The sequence below is a fragment of the Vombatus ursinus genome, unplaced genomic scaffold (genome assembly GCF_900497805.2).
Source record: "Vombatus ursinus unplaced genomic scaffold, bare-nosed wombat genome assembly UNPS02014812.1, whole genome shotgun sequence".
Taxonomy (NCBI): domain Eukaryota; kingdom Metazoa; phylum Chordata; class Mammalia; order Diprotodontia; family Vombatidae; genus Vombatus; species Vombatus ursinus.
Window position 1 is genome coordinate 43,470,689 of NW_020954590.1, and position 23,411 is coordinate 43,494,099.

Sequence of the window (23,411 nt, forward strand, 5' to 3'; positions counted from 1 at the left end):
ATTGGGATAGCATCTCACTCCTCTCTACAACTTCAAGGCTCAGATCAATACCACCTATGGTATTGATGCCTTCTTGATCCCTCTAGCCACAAGTAATTTCTCCATCCTTTGAACTCCTGTAGTTCTTTGTTCATCTTGGATGGCAAATAAACCATATTTGGAAAGTTTTATAGTTGTTTATGTTGTATAATTATGTGTTTACATGTATTATCTCTCTTACTATATTGTAAGCTTCCTGAGGGGAGGGTATATGTCTTAGATATCTTTTTATATGCCACTAGCACTATGTTTTGCAAATAATAGGGTGGTTTTTGTTTAGTTATATCTGACCCTTCATGATCCATGGACTATACTGTCCATAGATCATGGATCCTTGGCAAAGATTCTGGAGTGGTTTGCCATTTCCTTCTCCAGTGGATTAAGGCAAACAGAGGTTAAGTGACTTGCCCAGGGTCACACTGCTAGTAAGTATCTGAGGACAATTTTGAACTTTGGTCTTCCTGACTCCATTCCCAATGCTCTATTCTTTGAGCCATCTAGCTGCCACAATAGGTACTCACTAAATTTTTTTCCAGGTTATTATATTAATGGTAAGATTGGTAGAGAGAATGGTATAACCTCAAATTCATGTTGATTTGGAATTTGGAAAAAAAAGTAGGCCACATTTGGTCAGTAAAGTTCCCCTGACAAATGTGAGAATAGTTATGCTCCATTCTATTCATCCAATCATTTATTCATTAATTCAGTCCATTCATTCATTTACATTTATTAAGCACCTTTGCAAGGTACTAAGAATATAACAACAACAACAAAATAGTCCTTTCTCTCATGGAGCTTATGTTATTTTTGGGGTAAGGAAATCACATTTACATAGATAAGTGAACACAACTATACACATATGTATGCATTTATACACATATATGTGTATAAATGTGAATATATCCACATAAATAGGTTTATTTACATGCATGTATATGTGCGTATACAAAGTTAATTAAAGCAATTTCATGGAGAGAGGATACTAGTAACTGTAGCTGTCAATATAAACTTCTCATAGGAAGGCTGAGAAAGCTTTGAAAAAAAACTAGGGGTTCAGGTTTGTTGTTTTTGTTTTTGATAATTCATGAACTGCTTCTTACCCTACTATTTTCTGACAAATTTTCTTGAAAGGAATTACTTGAATGATTCTTGACTTTTTTTGCCTAGTGGAAATGTCTGTATTTATGACAGGGAGGATGAAGCTGAGTTTTCAATAGCACAATTAAGTGGTGAACTTAACTCAGATAGCGGTAAGTAGTATGAGTATGAACAGAGTTGTTTACCAGTGAAACAATAATACCCAAAGGTTAAAAAGCCTGTAGAAGTGTTCATTCCCTCCAGAAATATTACATGAAATAACTCCTCTTTTCAGTGTTGATGGGCTTGGTTGATCTAGAATACTCATTAGTAAACTTGTCATCCTTTTTTTTTTTTTTTTTTGGGCTAGGCAATGGGGTTAAGTAACTTGCCCAGGGTCACACAGCTAGTAAGTGTTATGTGTCTTGAGGCCTAATTTGAACTCAGGTCCTCCTGAATCCAGGGCCTGTGCTCTATTCAGTTCGCCACCTAGCTTCCCTAAACTTGTCATTCTGACCACTCTAAAAGCTCCTTGATTTTGAATGTAAGCTCATGTATGGGTAAAGAACTCACTTATGTAGATGATACTTCTGAACCATCTAAATAGTTTCTTGTCTTTACAAAATTTTGGTGCCTAAATGCTTGGGGAATCATTTCCTGAAGGATTTCAAATTGATTCTGTTATAATGAATCAATTATTTTTTATTAACGATATAAAATTCAATCCATTTCTCACATGTATAATAAATGCGTTGGTCAGATGGAGAAACAAATTATCACCTAAAATGGCACTGGCTTCAACAGTTCTGATATAGAAATGAATCCAATTTGGCAAAAGCCTGCATGCTTTCATAATTTAGAGAACTAAGTCACTTCATAGCTCTCATCAAATAGGTAGACATGGAACAATGCTCAGGAAAGAACAAATGGAAGACATGAGGACTGTTCGGGTACCATGATTTGAAAATATAATTTAATAAAACAAACATTTATTAAGTGCTGAGTACTATGATAAATTTTGGGGAAGATGAGATGAGATCAGAGATTCAGAGCTAGAAGTGATCTTAGAGGTCATCTTATCCAGACCTCTCTTTTTGCAGAGAAAGAAACTAAGGCCTAGTGACATCAAGTAATTTGCCCAGAGTCATAAAGGTAGTAAGTTACAAAGCCAGGATTTGAACTCAGATCCTTTAATTCCAAATCTAATATTCTTTCCACCATACTGTCTTGCCTTCCTTAGTTACGGTGTGATCCCCACCATTACAGAACTTACCATCTAACAGGGGGATATAGCAGAAATACAGACAGCTATAATACACACTATTACATGCCATGAGGATTACAGAATCTAAAAACAAAATAGCAACCAAGGAGAAAGGTTGTTACCAGCAAAGAGCAATCAAGAAAAGTTTCATGGAGGAAGTGCCGTTTTAGTTGGAATTTATAAGATAAATAGGAATCCAACAGATGAACAAGAATAGGGAGGACAATCTGGGCCTAAGAAATAGCATGCAAAGCTATTTTAGCCAGGTCATGTTTGGGGATGGAGGCAATTCAATTTGCCTAGAATACAGGAAAGGGAGACAAGACTGGAAGGTTGCAGCGGTGCCATATTATGGAAGGCCTTGAATACTAATCAAAAGAGCTCAATTTTTATTTGGTAGGCAATGTAGAGATACTTTTGATTTTGGAGCAGAGAAATAGCATGACTGGTGGCATAGTGGATAGAGTGTTGGGCCCGGAATCAGGAAGCCCTAAGTTCAGATGTGGCCTCAGATCCTGTATGACCCTGGACAAGTCACTTAACCCTGTTTGCTGCCTCAGTTTCATCATCGGTAAAATGATTTGGAGAAGGACATGGCAAACCACTCCAGTATCTTTGCCAAGATTTTTGACGGTGATGACAAGGAAGAAGATATGGTAGTAGGTGGATAGAACGGAAAGGCTAACAGAAAGAGGTATTTGGGAGGTCTTTCTGTTTGTTTTAAAACTGGGGAAATCTGAGCATGTTTGTAGGTAAGGAGGGAGCCAATGGATGGAAGAAATTGAAAATGCACCAGAGGGAGGGGAAAATTGTTTGAACAAGATCATAGAGGAGATGAGAAGGAATGAAATCAAGGGTTCAAGTGGACTGATTAGCCTCATGCCCAAAAGGAAAGAACAAATATTAAGTGACAAAAACAGTTTTATGGAATTGGAAAAAAGGAGTGGAGAAAATTAACTTTTTTTTATTAATTTATTTTGATTTATCAACAATTACTTCCATAAGCTTTTGAGTTTTAAATTTCTCTCACCCTTCTTCCCCACCTCCCTCCCAAAGACAGTGCACAATCTGATATAGGCTATACATATACATTCTTACTAAATATATTTTCACATTAGTGATGTTGTAAGGAAGATTTAGAACCAATAGAAGGAACCATAAGAAAGAGGAAACAAAACAAAACAAGAAAAAAAAAGCCAATAGTATGCTTCTATCTGCATTCAACCTCCATAGTTCTTTCTTTGGATGTGGATAGCATTTTCCATCATGAGACCTTTGGAAATGTCTTAGATCCTTGCATTGCTGAGAAGGGCTAAGTCTATCAATATTAGTCATTACACAATGTGGCTGTTATTGTCTACAACTTTCTCTTGGTTCTGCTCACTTCACTCAGCATCAGACCATACAAGTCTTTCCAGGTTTTTCTGAAGTCTGCCTGCTCATCATCTCTTTTTTTTGGGGGGGGGGCAATTGGGGTCACACAGCTAGTGTCAAGTGTTTGATCTGAGGCCGGATTTGAACTTAGGTCTTCCTGACTTCAGGGCCAGTACTCTATCCACTGTGCCACCTAGTTGCCCCTCATCATTTCTTATAGGGCAATAGTATTCCATTACATTCATATACCACAGCTCATTCAGTCATTCACCAATTGATGGGCATTCCTTCAATTTCTAATTCTTTGCCACCACAAAAAGAGCTGCTATAAATATTTTTGTACATGTGGGTCCTTTTCCCATTGTTATGCTGTTTTTAGGATATAGGCCTAGATGTGCTATGGCTGGGTCAAAGGGTATGCACTTTTTTTTTTTTTTGCTTTTTTAGTGAGGCAATCAGGGTTAAGTGACTTGCCCAGGGTCACACAGCTAGTAAGTGTCAAGTGTCTGAGGCCACATTTGAACTCAGGTCCTCCTGACTCCTAGGCTGGAGCTCTATCCACTGTGCCACCTAGCTGCCCCAGGTATGCACTTTTTTATAGCCCTTTGGGTATAGTTCCAAATTGCTCTCCAAAATGGTTGGATTATTTCAAAACTCCACCAACAATGCATCAGTGTTCCAATTTTCCCATATCTTCTCCAGCATCTATCATATTCCTGTTTTGTTATGTTGGCCAATCTGATACGTGTGATGTGATACCTCAGAGTTGTTTTGATTTGCATTTCTCTAATCAATAGTGATTTAGAGCATTTTTTCACATGACTAGAGCTGGCTTTAATTTCTTCTTCAGAAAACTGCCTGGATAGAAGGATTGTCTAGCAGTTTTGAGGGCCTAGTTGAGGTTTAAATTCAAAACAGGGAAAGTCAGCTTGATTTTGACCCATCAATACTCGGCATCCTGGGAGCTAGTTAGAGAAATCAGATGGTGTAAGTTACAAGGGATGATCATTTGAAGGTTGGGAACATTAGAGAATCAAAGGAATTAGGGAGTCTATGACAGTAGCTTATGAAAGATTGGTGGATGTCTGGTAGAAAGGTCAAGGTGGAGTAGAGAAGCCAGTGAAACCAGAGTTAAGGAAATTGACTGGGATAACAAGGATGGATCAAGGGGCTAGCAGTCACAATCAGGGTAAAGAGTTGGTTTAGTGTATCAGATAAATAGAAGGCTAGAAGGCTGAGGTTTTTAGAGCTCATCCTTTTACAATGTATTGTTTGAATTGAAGGCATGAACCTCCTTTGAAGAAAGTTTCGGTTTTGGGTTTGGCCAAGTTAAACACATTTCTGTCACAAGATTAGTGTATGTTGTTCCATTTTGTGAGATTGTAGTACCATTGATTTTGTATAAGATTAGCAATTTGTGTTATTCTTGGACTATTGATGCTATTAACGAAATATTAGAGATTAATAATAGCTAGTAATTTTAGAATGCTGAAAGGTTTGCAAAGTACAAGTAACTCATCTGAGAGGTAAGTGCTATTATCCCCATTTTACAGATGAAGAAACTGAGCCAGACAGAAGTTAAGTGATTTGCCCAGGGTTTTCACAGCTAAGTATCTGGGACAGAATTTGAACTTAGATCTTCCTGATTCTAGGTCAGTGTGTTCTATCCACTGCACTTAAAGTGACTTGGATAATGCAACAATAAGTTATACTATTTTTCGGGTAGGCAGTGGGGTTAAGTGACTTGCTCAGGGTCACACAGCTAGTAAACATTATGTTTCAGAGGTTGAGTTTAAATTCAGGTCCTCCTGAATCCAGGGCTGGTGCTCTATCCACTGTGCCATCTAGCTGCCCCAATAAGTTATACTATTAAAATGCACATATGACCTACTTATCAAATTTTCACCAACTCAAAAATTAAATCTTGTTTTATGAACTCAAAAATTAGAATATCTTGTTTTATAAACTTATAGTTTATGACTATACTCAGCTCTTAAATTCTCCCACTTTGCATCCTTCTGGCCTTCCAGTTTAGTCTTCTCAGCATATAATTAGAAAATTTCTAATTTTGCTTTTGTTATTATTGCTTGTTAAAATTCATAACAGCTGGCATTCATGTAGTATTTTAAACTTTGCAAAGCACTTTACACAGATTATCTCATTTGAGCTTCATAACAACCCTGTTCAGTAGTTGCTGTTTTTCTTCCTAGCCTCATTTTATAGATAAGGAAATTTAGGTTCCCACAGATGACCACACAGTTTGTTAGATTCAAGACATTGGATTCAAATGGAGGGCTTCTGGTGGGCAGCTAGGTGGTGCAGTGGATAGAGCACTGGCTCTAGAGTCAGGATGGACCTGATATCAAATCAGGTCTCAGACTAGACACTTGACACTTACTGATTGTGTGACCCTGGGCAAAGTCACTTAACCCCAATTCCCTCGGCAGGGTGGGGGGGGGGGGGGGGGAAAGCTAATTTCAAACGTAGGTCTTCTGGACTCCCAAGTTCAATTGTCTCTCCATTGTGCTATGCTGCCCCCTGTTAAAAATGTTTTAAACCAGGATTGTTTTCTAGAATCAGTTTCTCTGTGTTTAAAAACTGCTCTTAATTTTGTTGTAGTTGCCTAAAAATATGGTACATCCTTAATTTAAGTAACCTGGGTCCTATCTTAATTTAAGATATTAGGCAAGTCTGTTTATCTCATTTGTAAAGTGAAAGGGTTGAATGGTCTTTGAAGACACAATCCTTTAGGACCCCAATATGGTGTCTTCAATTCGTATATGGTGAGGACACTGAGTTTAAAAAACAAACCCACCATATTTTCTTTTTAGATCTTTTATTATTATAGACTTCAGTGAAATTTGAAGTTCCCACCTTTAATGTTTGCATTTTATAGTACATCACTGAAAGGAGTGTAGTCTAATTTTTATTTTCTTCTGGATGGCTGACCAGATTGACTGAACTGATAGTACTTGGTTAATACCCTGTATCTCTGTGCTAGCTTAGCACTTTCACTGCTTAGCAGTGTTATATGGCACCAAGGTTCAAATTATTGCTCTTCTCTCCTCCCTTTCCCCATGGATTTGGATGGATTCAGAGAGGTTCTGGGTAATCTTTTCAAAGCATTGTGAGAGGATTTAGCTATGTGGTTCCCATTAAAGTCAATTGGAATTACATGGCTAAACCAGAGCCTATCTCTTAAAATACTTTCTCCTAGTCTACATTTGACACATGAGAGGGCTGTGTTAGTTACATCTGACTAGCTTCAAAAAAGGGATAAAAGTCCAATAGGGCAAGTTGGAATGTGGCAAATACAGTAACCCAGTCCCATCTGACACAGGTGGCAGGCAGGGTTTCAAAAGGCAGCTGCAAGTAATAGACTCCAAAATAATTGCTGATCACTTGTTAAATGAAAATGAATTGATTTTAACCCTTAAAATTAATACCTGATCAAAAGCTCAGTGTTAGCAAGATTAATAATAATCATAATAATAAATAATATTGTATAGTTTTTTTTATAATTACAAAACTTGTAATTGAAATCATTTCAATTGATCCTCAAACAACCCAGTAAGGCAGAGTAAGGTGTTATCTCCAGTTTCAGATAATAATAATATTAATAATATTCATATAATTCTTTATATTTGGCAAAACATCTTGCATATGTTATCTTATTTGAGTCTTAAAAGCCATTGTATAGGGACAGCTAGGTGGCACATTGGATAGAGCACTGGCCCTGGAGTCAGAAAGACCTAAGTTCAGATCTGGCCTCAGACGTATAACACTAGCTGTGTGACTCTGGGCAAGTCACTTATCTCCAATTGCCTTGCCAAAAAAAAAAAAAAACCAAACCATTGCATGAAGTTGAGGCTGTGCTATTTCTGTTCTCATTTTACAGATGAGGTAACAGTCTCAAAATTGACTTGTCTAAGATTGCATGGCTAGTGAGTGAGAGATCTCAGTCAAAATTCGGACTTTTGACTCTAATTCCACTGTTCTTTCTATTACTAAAAATGTGGAGGGAGAGAAGGAAAGAGAGAGAGAGACACACACAGAGACAGAGACAGAGAGACAGAGCCAGACAGACAGTGAGAGTTACAATTTAAAAAAAAATATTCTTAATTTTGTTCTAGTTGCATAACAGTATGTTATATCCTCCACTTAAGCAACGTGTCCTATTTAAGAAAATAAATAATGAATATATGTGAAATAAATGTGGTCTTCCTCTTACTGCTTCCCACTCCATCAAAATATACTCCACCCTAACAATTACTGCTTAGAAAAATGTTTTTCAAATTCAGAAAGCAACAGTTAGATTTTTTTTAAGGGTCATTTAGATGGCAGGAGGTTTAAGGAGAAAGGAGAGGAATAGACAAGCATTTACTAAGCACCTATTCTATTTTGTAGTGTCTCCTAGAGCTCAAATTAGAGCAAAAGACATGATGTTTTAAAGTTTTAAAGTTTAAAAAAAAAGAACTTCAAAGGACTAAATGGCTGTGTTAATAGGAGTGATTATTTGGTTTATAGGTACATTTATTTTTATTTCAGCCTCTTCTTATTAACCTGCTTACCAGTTAGAGTGTTCTCAAAAATGATAATTTCTGCAGAGGTTACCCTCAAGTTAAAATAATATTGCTGTTGTAGAGGTAGGCTGAGGGCAGCTAGGTGGCCTGGAGTCAGGAAGATGAGTCTTCCTGAGTTCAAATCCTGCCTCAGACACTTATTAGCTGTATGACCCTGGGTAAGTCACTTAATCCCATTTGCCTCAGTTTCTCATCTGTCAAATGAAGGAAATGTCAAACCACTCCAGTATTTTTGCCAAGAAAACCCCAAATGGAATCATGAAGAATCAGACACAATGGAATAACAACAACAAAAGATACGTTGAATTCACCTCTAACTGGGCTACCTGCTCCAGATTTATAATGCAACCCTCTATATTAGTAATCCTGTTGATGTTAATGCTAGCTAGCCTTGAGTTTCAATAATATGTGAAGCCATTTTATTTTCCTTGCAGTTTACTTTGGAGATCTGACATATTCTGAACACCAAAATAAATAAGTAAAATAGGATTTTAAGACTGGAAGAGTGACATCTAGCTATCAGCAAAAATGCATGTTTTGAAGACAGAATTCAGGTTTTCTTTCCTCCTTCTCCCCATCAGTCCTCCCATAATTCTGGCAAAAAGTTTTAACTCCACATTTGAAAAATGAAGATATTGTCCCATACAGATTATGACTTCCCCAGGCTTTGAAAGTTAGAGGCAGAGTTGAGAGGTGAACCTAGGTTTCCTAACCCCTAGAGTGGTTGAATGTTCATTCCTCGGTACTAGGCTGCCCCTCACTTTGTACTCCATCCAAAAGCTGGTGAAGCTTATGTCATGGCCCCTATGTATTTAGAAGGCTTGAGTTTTATCAACTGCATTCACATGAGGGAAGAAAGTTGCTTTCAGTTACGCCCCTTGGACACTGATTGAGCAATGTTGCTGACACATTCTTCCCTTTTTATTAACCTCTGATCTTTTTGTTTTTAAATTTTTTAGACTTTACATTCCCCCCAGAAAGAAATGTTTGTACATACCATATTGTGAGAGTTGGGTATTGCTTTTCTGAACATAATGTAAAGTATGTGTCAAGTTGTATCTCCATTAAAAAGAAGTAACTCATACTGAGCATTTTCTTTTTCCTCAGACTTTTTGGCCTCTTTCTTTTGGTAAAAAATAAATAGACTTAAATCAGGGTGCTAGAAGCAGAAGGCCATAGGTATATGAAACAGTAGGAGGAAGAGAGTTTCTTCCTCTTTTGGGGGTGGGGTGGGAATGGAGAGCCAACCATAGGCAAAATTTTGAAATTAGAAAATTTTATCTTTGGCACCCTCCCTCCTTCCTTTTATAAATTTTCTCACCTTCAGATACCCTCCGGTTTGCCCTTACTTGCCAAAGTATCCTGTACTATGGAATTATATACTTGACCCTCAAGTATGATGCCCATACTTGAATATTGTAAGCAGCGTGATGTACAGTTAAATCCACTTATCAGCATTTTCCAATTCCAAATCAATTAAGTTCATCTTTTAAAATAATAATAAAAACAACTTAACAGTGGTTAAGTTTGGTTATTTTGCTTTTAGAAGAGAGAAGTTTTTTAAACTTCAAAAGTAGCTTTATGGTTTCTGGAGAGGTGGTAGAGTCCAGTGCTTGAAAACAAGTAATCTGAATATTAACCTTTTATTACTACCCACATGGGAAAGAAGTATAACTGTGTAGCATCCTATATAATTATGGAATAGGTCTTTATAATCATAGATTTAAAGTTGTAAAGTCTCTTAGAGATCATCTAATCCAATCCCCTAATTTTATAAGTGAGGAAAATCATGGAAACATCTATGAATCCATATTTATCTAATTAATGGACATATTTTTTCAATCTTATGTTCTTAGTCTTTAGAACATAATGAAACTATAACTTTAGTTTTGAATAAAAATCAATTTCACACAATGAAACTAAATTTTTTTTTGCTTAATTGTTACAAATGTAAATATCTGAAAGTCAGGTTATATGCATAGCTTAGAATTTGGTGTTCTCATGATGAGAATTTAAATTCAACCTGCATATGATGCATTATCAATATATTAATTTGTGTATATGGCAAGAGTCTGTACTATTGTATAACTATTTTGTTGATTGAACTTTTTTTTTACTCATACATTGAAATAGAGCTATTATTCTCACTCAAGGTGACATCTTTTAACAAACAGTTGCATAACCACACTACATGTCAATATAGAGTATAATATAACACACAAAGTTGTATCCAATTGGAACTAAGTGACTATAGTATAATCAGTCCATTTTGGAATCTGGAAAGTGGTTAAGATCACTAACAGGCAAGAAAAGAGAGCCAAGAACAGAAGCTTGGGGATAGTCTGGATTAAAGCATAAAGGAGGAAGAGGTGGAGGAAGACTGTGAGAAAGACAGGAAGAAAATAATGACGATGTTGTATCAAGGAAATTAAGTGAGGAGACAGATGAAAGAAAGAAGAGATGGCTGGGAGAGGTTCATTTGGAAATGACTAATTAAAACAAAAAGCATGCATATAACCTCTTTAAACAAAAGGAGTGGTCTCACCACAACCCTGTGAGGTAAATTAGGCAAGGTAGCTATTGAACTATTTTTATGGATGAGGAAATGGAGGTTAAGTGAACTGTCCAAGGTCACAAACATTATTAATAACAAAGGTGAAATTGAAACCCTCTTTTCTTGATTCCTAGTTCAGTGTTCTTTGTTTTATGTCCCTTCACGGATGATTATGTCATATACTTTGAAATAGATCTGTTAGTGACGCCAGTGTGGAGTTTCTGTAACTTGTATAAGCACAGTTTAATGTAACCCATTAAAACTTATTTTTAGCTTCTTTAAATGTGAAATTTTTGCAAAATTTTTTATCACTTATTTATTAGTGAAATATTTATTTCACTATTATTAATATATATTAGTGAAATTTTTAGCTTCTTTAAAGTGTCTCTGAAGACAAATTTGAAGAATTAGCTCATTTATTTTACTTAACTGAAGTTAGAGACAACAATCCTAGTGGAATCTATAGTATTTTCTATTTACTTCAAGGATTCATTGATTTCTTCAGTGTCCTAATGACAGAGATCATAATCCCTCTCTGTGTTAGTAGATGCTTTCTATGAGTTGCTATGGCTGAAAAATCCATCAACCTGTGCAATACCCAGGAATGAGCCTCTCAGAATTTATCAAAAGCAAATCAATATTCTGGACAAAGACTATTCCTATTCCCTATTCAAAGACTTCCCAGCTTGGTAGGATATGACAGAACTTGAATTCTGCAGAAAGAGCCCTCAAGAACCCAAGGTCATTTTCTTGCCATAGTAAGGCAGTACAGTAGGGCTACACTGTAGTTTCCTAACTCCCAATGGACCAATATCCTTACATGTATCTTAGGTATAAAAGATAGGCACATACGGAGTACACATATGTGTCAACGTTTTTTACTTTGTCTATATTGACAAAGTATCTATTTTTGGTCAATGTTGGAAACAAATGTTTTAAAATTTATGACATTAGCATTACATAATTGTACCTAATGCATTGTTTAGCTTCTCTGACAAGCCAAAAATGTCTAAAGATGAGAAGGTAAACTGTACTCTTTGTCTAAAAAAACCTATATCCATATAATCTATGAGAAGAAAATTCACTATTACTTAACAGGGAAAATTATGGGTTATTTCTGTCACACCTATAGCCTAAGTCATTAGAATTAAGTCAAAAGTTAAAAAAAATTATCTATACAAAGATTTTGGGAAGATATTGTATTATACATCTACAGTTTTCCCTTCCACATCTTAACTTTCCCCATCTTGGTGTCAATATATCATGGGTTGGCATAAGAAATTAAATGGGAATTTTTGAGGAGTTTTGCGGAGGTTGCAGAAGACACATGAAAGCCAGCAGAAGACAAAGTTTAGAAACTCAGAAATGCATAAAATATATTTATTGTATAACATAAACAAATTTTATATTTTAATACTATAATAATTCAGACTTACTTTCTGGTATGATGAGAGGGCCAAAAAATTTTACGTGAATTTTACAGATCATGGGGTGCTCATGATATGGAAGGGATAACAGTATTCATCTGTCCACATTTTTATATCATCTGTGTCTATATCTGTACCTATATCAATCTATATCATCTCTCTCTTTCTTATGGGTTTGGAGATGTTTGGAAGTGGAAGATAAGTTTAGAGACCATGGATTCTAAGGAAAACAAGTGATTATTTTTGACTATAGGTATGTTTTCTCTTCTCACAGAGATTTCTGACATAGCCATCCAGTATGCTTTTTAGCCACTTAAAAAAGTTTCTTTTTGGGGTCAGCTAGGTGGCAAAGTGGATAGAGCACCAGCCCTAAAGTCAGGAGGACCTGAGTTCAAATCTTGACCTCAGACCAAACACTTGACACTTACTAGCTGTGTGACCCTGGGCAAGTCACTTAATCCCAACTGCCTAAAAATTAAAAAAAAAAAGTTTGTTTTTAACCACCAATGCTAATAGGGCCAAACTTTATACAATAGGACCAGAATATTACTATTCTGTTACATTTCACAAAGTTCTTCTTCCTGGCTTAGTGTCTGCATACTTGTATTTATGCTTTTGCATGATATAGTTTGTGTGTACTTATAAGACAGCACAGGGGCTCCAAAAACATCTTGACTACAGCTTTCAGTCAGGCTAATCAATAGGGTCCATCTACAAGGCAGAGAGATCCACAAGGCCTGAACAGATATAAAAATTGGCTGTTTCTTCTTGAGTGACTTTGATATAGAATGTCTTTTCCAAGTTGATTGCTCATGTGGAAAACCTCTAATATGGGCTTCTGTAAAGTAACAGTTATTTTGGAGAGCTGCAACCTGCTTGAAGGCTTGTTTTATGTGATTTTCATGTTGTGAAAGCTCACCCCATGTAAAGCTTGTTGTGGCTTGAAAGCCTGGAACAAACTGTATTCTGGAAATTACCAAGCACTTCAAAACTTTTCTTAGATTGTTATCTGAAAAAAAAAAATTAAGACCGGAATAAAATCCCAAACACCCCAACAAAAATCCAATAAACAGCATTTCCAGTCTTCCTGCAAAGAACTTACTTCTGCTCAGGTGTTTCTGACATGTGAAACGCCTGAATTGGCTTGGACTTACTAGTCTCCTTATGTAGATGTTTGTTCTTTCAAAGAAGTTTGATTTCAACTACTTTGAAATCTTTTTGGCTGACTTTTGGAAATGTAAAAATTGTATTTGAGTTTTGAGTAAGTGGTTTTATAATTAATTCATGTTGTTAGTTTTTTTTTTTTAACATTTTTAAATTTCACAATCAAGACAATCCTGGTTGCTTTTTAGCAATTGATCAACAAAGGTTTATCAAGTACCTACTACACGCAAGCTTCTGTGCTAGACACTGGGGATACATACAAAAGACAAAAATGAAACAGGCCTTGTCCTCAAGAGGTTTACATTCTGTCAAAGGAGACTCTGTGTGTGTGTGTGTGTGTGTTTGTGTGTGTACGTACAATAGATAATTTCACAGGAGAGTCATGAGAACTTGATAGATCAATATAGTTTCTATAGGCTAACTACCCTTTAAAGTTATCTGTGTGGTAATAGATGCCTTTCAGATATGTATCATGCTTTTTGTTGTTTATTACTGTCAGAAGAACAAAAAAGTATTCTTTCTTTTTGGATCTTTCTTCATAGAGGCAATTTATTCTGATTTTTAGCATCACTCTTTTAAATGATCTCTAAATGCTTTGTTGGTGAGTGGGGTAGTTTCTAGAAAGGAAAGAATTGTCATGACATAGGTACTCAGTAAATGGATGTCAGAGGACAAAAAAGTCATTCCTAATTTGTTATTCTTTTTTTTTTCCCTCCCTCTTTTCCTGTCCTTGTACCTCTTGATTCTTGGAATATGGAACATGGAACTCCTCCATTCAATGCAATACCATCAACATTTGGTGCTGGGATGTGACTTCTGGGGGTGAGTACGAAAATGGATTTTAAGCTCTTAATTTTACTTTCCCTTTGTGGATAAAAGGAAATTGGCCCACTGCACTTGTGTTAGATGGGCAAGTGTCTTCAGCATCTTTGTGTCTGTACAGAAGCCATATGTTTCTTTTGTTAAAGCTCATCCTCCTGTGCCAGAGAGAGAAGGAATCTTGAATTGCAGTATTAGTAGAGACAAAGGAAATTGAAACAAAGATGAATCATTTTGAATGATAAAAGTTCTTATTTATATTGTTTTTTTTTCCTATCTTTTATCATAGTTCTTTATAAGAAAACAATTTTCCACTATCCCATGGAGCCTCAAAAGGAATGATTGTGCTCTAATTCTCCAAGGCTTGTTCAATTGTTCCTATAAATCACATAGATCAAATCTGCCCATTCATCATCTGTGACAGTCACAAATTTATTAATTTCTTCATGGTGCTGATGTGGTTGTAATATGAACCCCTGGACATGTTATATGTTGCATGTTGACTTATTTATATTAAATACTGAACTATGGATCTTGAAGGTGAAAGCTTTCCAGTTACTAGTGGAAAATGCTTTCTGCTAGCTGCTAGGTGAGGCACTTCATTGTCCTTCACCATGAAGGCCTACTCAGTTGATGTTTAGACCATTTCTTTTTGAAGAGGTGCAGAGTCTACTTTTGCTGGTGAACTCCTTGCTGTGCAAAATTCAGGCTAGTCATCAGGTTTCTAGTGTTTTAGATCCCGTATTCTTGTCTTCTTTGTTTTTGGGAGTGGTGAGGAAGATACATAAAATATATCCTGAGTTGAAAAGACAAGGTTGGAGAGGGAGATTTGGTTTCTTCTGAACTTCCTTTAAATGAAATTCCCTCTGCAAGACAGAATATATTGAAGTTTCTTAGGAATTACAATTTCATTTTGATTCTACCTCTAAATATATTTCATGCTCTTCTATCCCTTTCTTAGCAGGTTGAAGTGGCACAATTTCATATACTGATAGCACACACATTGGCTGTTGCAATCTGTTTCTAAAGATTCTAAAATTATATTGAATGCTATTATGAAATTAGGTAGTGGTGTTTGTAAGATTTTCTACTCTAGTACAAGTAATTTGGAAATCCTTATTTTCAGATGATTTTATTCCCTATAAATTGTTTAGGTGCACATTTTAATCTATTGTGTTGTCCTTGAGTTGAATTGACATAACCACCATTCTACCCAATTGTTTTTGCTGCTGGATTATTTTTACAGTTATTCAGTTTGACGAATAAAAGTCCTCCTATTTTAGAAGTTTATTTTTCTCTGGATTCACATGTAGTCCTGTTCATTATCTCTTCTTCCCTCTTTTCATTTCTCCCTACTTTCCCTCCCTCTTCCCCCTCCCCCTCCCCTACTTCCCACAGGTTCACCATGTACATTCTGCAATGATTCTAAAACTTCAGGTTACTTTTCTGCTAACTAAACCAGAAGAGTCATGGTAGAAGATCAATGAATGCTGCCTAACCCCTGTGTCTGATACCCACAAAGTCTTATCCTCAGCCGTTTTGTGTTCTATTTCTGGTTTGTTCCTTTGAAGATGGCTTTGTTTTAGTTTCCATTGTCTCAGTGAATTACCCAGAATTTCTTAATACCTGTTAATAATTCAAGTTCGTGGGTCCTCCATGTTTTAATTTAATCTCTATATTGTTGTTATTACTGGTGTTCTACACTGAAGTTATTCTCTTTCAGAAGGCAAAAGTCAGAAACATAAGGTGCATGGAGTTATATGTTACTGATTGTACTTAGGGACCCTGAATCATATCACTCTGGTTGCCAGAGATATTGATGTTTTTGCTAAACTTGTTCTGTCAATATAGTTTAATTGAGATAAGGTGGATTCTAACCATCTAGGTTAGGAAATATAGGAGGAAAATGAAACTAAAACATTCTTCTTTTCATTCTGATTAGCCATTCTCCCATTTGCAGACTTCTATTCCTATCCATTCTTGTCACTGCAAGAATAATTTTCCTTAAACCTTTAGCTCTCCATTGCCCACTGAATAAAGTCTCAATTTCTTCGCCTAACATTCAAGGCCTTCTACAACCCAGGGCCTCCCTTTTTCTCTAGGTTCATCTCATGATATATACTTATGCTACAATTCACTATCCTCACCTCTGTGATTTGCTTCTAGACTTGTAGTAACCCCATTCTACCTCTGCCTTTTGAAATCCTGCCCATATCTCAAGGCTCTGCTCAAATATCACTTTCTCTGTTGATTTGAAATCTCTCTTATTTTCTACTCCCATTTACTCTTTCCTAACCTCAATGTAAGAAATTATCCTTCTTTCCTTGACCATAACACTTCATAACTTTAATTATGTTCTATCCTGCACTGTAGTAATTGCATATTTGTGAATGAGTCCCATCTTACCTTGTTAGATTACAAGCTCCATGGGGTCAGAGGCCATATTTTTATGTTTCTATCTCGCTCTACACAATGTTTTGCCTGCAAGAAGTACTTTATCAATGGTTGTTGAATAAATTATCATGGCTGCTTCACTTACTGCTCCTTTTCTACTTCCTAAATCATATTAAACTCTGCCTTAGATGTAGTCGGACAAAAGGCCCTTTGGTCAATTTGTTGCTGTTCTTCTAAAGCCCAAAAAAGGAAAGGATAAGATAACTTCAAGTGATGGTAAATGTAGGAGTGACTGGGACTGAGCTATGGTAGAATCAGTCATTGGAGAGAAGTGAACAAAATAATGATAAAGTTAAGAAATGTGGGATAAGAAGAGGAAATGAAAGTAGCAAGGGGTCTCTAAACCCAGATTTATTCCTTAATATGAATAATTTAATTAGATAAAATTTCACCCTGAGCAAGTAAATCCCATTCAGCTCTGTAAGTCTCAATAGGTCATGTATTTTTCAACCTCCAAAGAACAGTTCTTGCACTATTTGAAAGCTGTTCCAGATAGAATTCCCAAATCTGTCTATCATTCACCTTCTTTCTAGCTGCTGTTTCCTTTTCATTTTCTGCGCTGACTAGCCTCTCTATTCAGTTCTGCCAATATTTTCTATTCAAATCTGCACTATCACTAACCTTTCAGCCTCTGAAGGCAGTCCTGTTCTGTTATGAGCTAGTGTGAATCCTAAAGAAGTCATTATCCCTATTTCTCCCCTTCTAGTTTTGACTTCTATAGATACTGGAAGTCCAAAAAAAACAAGACATTGACATTTGGGGCCCCTGAATTGAATTTTGCAAAAATGTTCTTTCAGTTCACAGCCCCAAGAATCATAATCTTTATGCACACAAAGCATTGTCTCCTCACCTTGGGGTCTATCAAATAATTCAGGAGGTGCTTGGATAGGAACTATACTTTCCCTCAAGGGTTAATAAGATCTGTGATGTCATCAATGTGGATATTTCTTGCACTGCTGATGATATTTTTTGAATTGTCACTACCCAAAGAATTCAGCTAGATGATGCTCTTCTCTCAGGCTAGTTTTGTGGTGACATTCTATCAGCAGAGTGTACAAAAGCATTTTCAGCTTGAAGTAGGACCAGTTACAGATTATACATTGTTTAGGGAAGGTAGCTTGATTTGGTGGGTTTAAGTCCTGGTTCTGCTTTCTTGAGTGGCAGTGAGATATAATGAACAGAAAACTGACCTTGGAGCCAGGAAGACACCTGGGTTCAAGTACTAACACACAGGAACTGTGTGTGACCAAGACCCAATAAGTTAGTGTCTCAAAGCCTCAGGCAGCTTTCTAAAACTACAAATTACAGATGAGTTGCAGATCTGCTTTGATGGAAGGAGTTTCCACATTGGGATTTCCCTAAATGGATGAAGGGCAGCTAAGTGGTGCAATGGATAGAGCATTGGGCTCAGAAACTAGAATTATCACCACACTAGCCAGGGGTAGGATTGTACTGGAGAAGCTAGACCTAATGCCCCAAATTACTTCCTGTGTTAGTCTTTAAAGGAGACGAGGGCTAAAATAAAGTGACCCTGCCTTTTAACATTTTCTATACATACCCGCCCCTCCTCCCCAAGCACTTTCCTTCCTTCTGTATTCTTTGAATTGCCTCTGCAGTTCTTTTGTTTTCACTCATATCTTCAACTACTGAAGCAAAGAGTTTTGAAGAATAAGGCTTTTTGATTCTCACAAAGATTTAGCAATAAAAAACATTAAGCATATAAAAATCACCATGACTAAGGTTTGAAATTATGCTTATGAGGCAGTGTAAGTGATAAGGAAGTGGTTAAACATTACTTCGTTTAGAAAGAAATTGCTCTCATGGCCAATACCAAGAGTCAGCAAAATGAAAAACAATTGATTCATCAAATATTGGGCTTCCTGGCGGACAGAGCATAGATTGTTAGCTAAAGAAAATTATCTTTAAAATTACTTGAATGCCATATTTTTTTTTCTCTCAAGGGTATGACAACCCTTTTTATGGCAGTTCTGAAGTATGCAATTTAAAATATTTGGAAAATATATTAGCCGTTTTCCTCTTGTGGAGATTCAGAAGCTATTGTACTGTGGAAGGGTAAGAAGGAGAGTATACTTTAATTTCTTTATATATAGTGACATTTCTAACTGGATTTATTTTTACATTCAAATTGTTCAAATTGTTTTTTTTTCTTCCCCAGAATCTATTGCTTATATTACTATAGTATGTCATTGGGTATGGAAATAAGAGTATAACGTTTGGTTTTTTGTTTTTTGTTTTGCTTTTTTAAAATTTATAAAATGAATTAGCAGGCTTTGTGAAAACTCAGTGAAAGATTAAAATGGTTTTGTAGCATTTTGAGTGCTACCTTGAGATCATGGGAAGTGAAGAGCAAAGTTTTGGGTGATTTATTTTTTTGTTTGTTTATAGGAAAGGTTGTAAAAGAACCACCCTCCCCCCCAATAATGGCCAAAAAAGTGGCTAACAATGTATAAAATAGTTCTTTTAATTGATAAATTACTTGAAAACTTGAACCAGAGGTGGTGCTTTTTACTACTTAGATTTCAATGAATTGTATCATTAACTAAGAATCTCCATTTCTTGAGTGGTAGTGAGATATAATGAACAGAAGGCTGACCTTGGAGCCAGGAAGACACCTGAGTTCAAGTACTAACAAAGGAACTATGTGTGACCAAGACCCAATAAGTTAGTGTCTCAAGGCCTCAGGCAGCTTTCTAAAACTACAAATCACAGATGAGTTGCAGGTCTGCTTTGATGGAAGGAGTTTCCACACTGGGATTTGCCTAAATGGATGAAGGGTGGCTAAGTGGTGCAATGGATATAGTCCTGAGTTCAAATGTGGCCTCAGACACTTACTAATAGCTGTATGACCCTGGGCAAGTCACTTAATCCTGTTTGCCTCAGGTTCCTCATCTGTAAAACGAGCTGGAGAAGAAAGTGGCAAATCACTCTAGTATATTTGCCAAGAAAATTCCAAATAGGGGTCACGAAGAGCAGGATGCAACTGACAAGCAACTGAACAACAAATGGATAAAATCATATGTTGAGACCATCTTAACCTCCTGTAGCCTGTATTTCTTCACTTGAACTAGCTTTGTTTCTAGAATTCAGCTGTGTTTGGCAAGATGGTGTTAGGATGGTGGGGAGAGGAGAAAACTCGGATTATATCTGAAAAGTAGGAGGCAGACAAAGAAATGCTGTTTTTCCTAATTGATTTAAGCACAGCTAGATCACTGACTATATATGGATTTAAGTTCTTAGGTTAGAGGAAATTATCTTTGTGCTTATCTGAACCTTGATTAAATCAGTTTCTTGGACTTTCTGGAAGAGGAGTTAAGTGAGGTCAGTGATTTGTACTTGTTCAAAGGTTACTGACTAATCTGCCACACAGTTGGGCTGTCAGCAGAATCTTCCTCTTTCCTTGTCTAAAATTTTGTATAAAATTTGAAAACACACACACCACTGCAACTTCATTGTCCACTGATCTGACACTTTACTGTAGGATATGTCAGCAAAAGCATTTAAGAATTGGGCAAGAGTTATTTCTGCTATTTGCCTACACTTTGCATTTGGAGCAGGTTGGATTTGAAAACAAGCTGAAATACCACTGAGAGAACAGACTTCATAATGCTATGCAAGGTAAAGTGTTGGTTTTATCTGGCTGCAATGAGTGATAGCCAAGTTGGGTGGTATTATCTCACAGGACTTATCTCTTTCTTTAGCTGGAGTCCCCCAACTTGCTGTGGTAGCCTATTTTTAACTGCTAGTTACGTTATCTATAACCAATTACATGGTTTGTTTAGTTCAATGAGTCCTTTTTTAATTAAGCACCAGCAACTATCTGTATTATCTGATTATAACTTGCTTTTGTTCTAGACTAGGTAAAAACAAGGACCATGGAGTTAAATCTGGAGGCGGCCTCAAAGGTCATCTACTCCACCCTCCTTGTTTTACAAATGAGGAAATTGAAACCCAGAGAAGTCAGATGCCTTGCCAACGTCACACACAAGTAATAAGTAGCCTCTTATCCATTGTTCTTTCACCTACACTGGCCATTTCAAGAACAGAGCCTTGGAAGATGTTCATATAGTATCCTAAGATTTACAGCTAGAAAGCGCTTTAGAGATTGTCTAGTTCAGAAATCTCATTTTGTGGACGTTGTAATTGAGGCCCGCAGAGTTTGAAAGACTTGCTCAAAATTATACAGGTGTAGAAGATTCTGCACTTATTACTAGTAGAAATTTGTTGTTATTGTTCAGTTGTTTCAGTTATGCCCAACACCTCGTGATCCCCTTTGGGGTTTTCTTGGCTGAGTTACTGTCATTGCCTTCTCCAGTGCATTTTAAAGATGAGGAAACTGAGGCAAATAGGGTTAGGTGACCTACCCAGGGTCAGACAACTAGTATCTGAGGCTGGATTGGAACTCAGGTCCTCCTGACTCCAAGGCCAGAACTCTATCCTCTGTGCCACCTAACTGCCCCCACATCTTAGTATTCGTTACTCCATGTTTAATTCACAGGGCGTATAGTTGTTATCACATTTTTATAGGCTCCCAAATAACTGATTTGGCCACAAAATAAATGAAATGTTTGTAAGGGAATTTGTATTAGCTTTTTTTTTTTTTTTTTTTTTTACCTTTGGACCGATGATTTCATTTTCAGGGAACTCCAGGTGAGGAAATCATAGGACTGTAGTTCTGGAGCTAGAAGAGACCTCAAAGGTCCTTCTAAAACCTCATTTTAGACAGAAGGAAACTGGGGCTCAAGGAGGTTAATTAACTTGTCCAGGTTCACACAGATGCTAAGTATCAGAAGTGAGATTTGAACCCAGTCCACTGACTTAAGTGCCAGCTCCTTTTTCACTGTGCCAAGATGCCTTTAAAATTATGAGCAGGGGTTCTCCTCTAATGCAAATTAACTGATCCGTAACTTAAAATCTTCAACAGTGAGCTAGGGATGATGTTCGGTTATATGACTTTGACCATGGGCACACGGCCAATATGTGTCAGATGGACTTGAACCTAGGATATCCTAATTCAGCCTGAATCTCTATCTACTCCACCTACTACACCAGGCTAGCTCTCAAGATTACTTAGAAAATTCTTTTCTATTCGGTTGCACTAGGTTTAGGACAAGTGTTTTTTTTTTCCTTTTTTGTAGTGAATGAGAATAGAGGACTGCAATTCGTATGGATGGAGAGGGTACTCTCATGGATAAAACTACAGAGTTAATTTTTAGAGATACCTTTTTTAATTTTTAAAATACTTTGGAAGACATGTCTGTGTATCTTAAGAGCAGAGGCTGTATTAAATTTTTATCTGCCTTTTTTTTTCCCCACTCTAGATTTTGGGAAAGGGGCTCCACCTAGTGTTTAAATTTTAGGCCTTAAAAATATTGAATGTCTTTCAATAGAGTGAAATGCTAAAGAAGTAGGCACATAAGAGCCTAAGATCATTTTGCAACCTCATCCTACTGTTTGCTTACTGAAGACGTCAAGGTCATCAGCTGCATCCTGGCCCATCGCCAGTTGCCTTGACGTTTGTCTTGTCATTGGACTTCGATGAATCTGGAAGAGAGTGAAGCTGACCACTTTGTGCAACTCTGCCTCTCTTAAATCCAATTCACACTTAAATCCAGTTCACCCACAAGTAAAGACATCACCAGTGATGTCATTGGTACTCTTGAAAAATGAAGGACAAATAATAACAACTGTATGCTTAAGAGAGATTTTTGTTTGTTATTTATTTTTTCTGTTTCAAATCATTTACACTATCTAGTATTCTGTTCAGAAACAGTCTTCTGTCTCGCCTACACTTCCTTCAACTTTTATTTTGACAATTTATAAAAAATTGTACCAAAACAAAATTGATGAAAGATATTAATACAAAACTAATACATCCAGAATTTAAGATCGCAGGTGATTAATTTGTTTTTAGCACAGTGACTTGTGAAACTGTCTACTAAGGAATTGAAGAGTGTCTTTCAGCATTAATAGAGGGAGTATTCACACCTATGATAAAACAGATTTTTGGAAATATTGAACCCATGCAGTTTTAGACTGTGATTATTTTCTCATAGTATTAGTACTATATTGCTCTGATGAAAACCTGATTTCTGATTTGTGTAGTATGATAGGAGTTTTCCATGTGAACTGTTTTAAATTTCCTAAGAGCCGATGCATTTAAAAGATAGTTACTCTAAATAATGCAGAATTTAATAATGACAACAATGAAAATGTGTCTTCAAGTTATAAATTGTCTTGGGTTTTTATTAAATATAATAATTTCCATAGCAGCCATTAGCAGTCATTTTAATAACTTCTTTATTGTATATGAAGTTAGTCACGAAATTCATGTAAGCTAAATGTGTCTGGCAACCACTAAGTGGAGTTGTATTACAGTTAATAATTTTCTTTAACTATCTCATGGAAAAAACATAAGATATAGCTTTCTCTAGTTTATGAAATGTAAAAATGTAGAAAATAGCAGAGTTATCTAGAGTTGCAAGGGACCTCAAAAGCCCTCTAACCCAACCCCCTTATTTTACAGTTCAGGAAACTGAGGCCCAGGCTAATTGTGTCCAAGACAATGGACACAGAATCATAGGTCTGGGAGGTATTCCATAGGTAGTAAGCATCAAAGGTGAGATTTGAACCCAGGG

General features: G+C 36.5%; 1 protein-coding gene across 9 annotated transcripts in view; it reads left to right on the plus strand.

The window, feature by feature from the left end:
* Positions 1–23,411, plus strand: part of LOC114053830 (band 4.1-like protein 3) — a 291,289-nt gene that overhangs the window by 5,445 nt on the left and 262,433 nt on the right. For 4 of the 9 annotated variants that reach the window (XM_027876959.1, XM_027876956.1, XM_027876957.1 and 1 more), the window contains exon 1: positions 20,237–20,391. The exons of 1 other annotated variant lie outside the window; for it this stretch is intronic. In XM_027876959.1, the coding sequence (XP_027732760.1) occupies positions 20,385–20,391 (7 nt within the window). In that variant the 5' untranslated portion in view covers positions 20,237–20,384. Of the gene's footprint in view, positions 1–18,804; positions 18,829–20,236; positions 20,392–23,411 lie in introns of those variants that run through there. 4 more of the 9 variants (XM_027876949.1, XM_027876958.1, XM_027876952.1 and 1 more) reach the window with 3 other exon arrangements.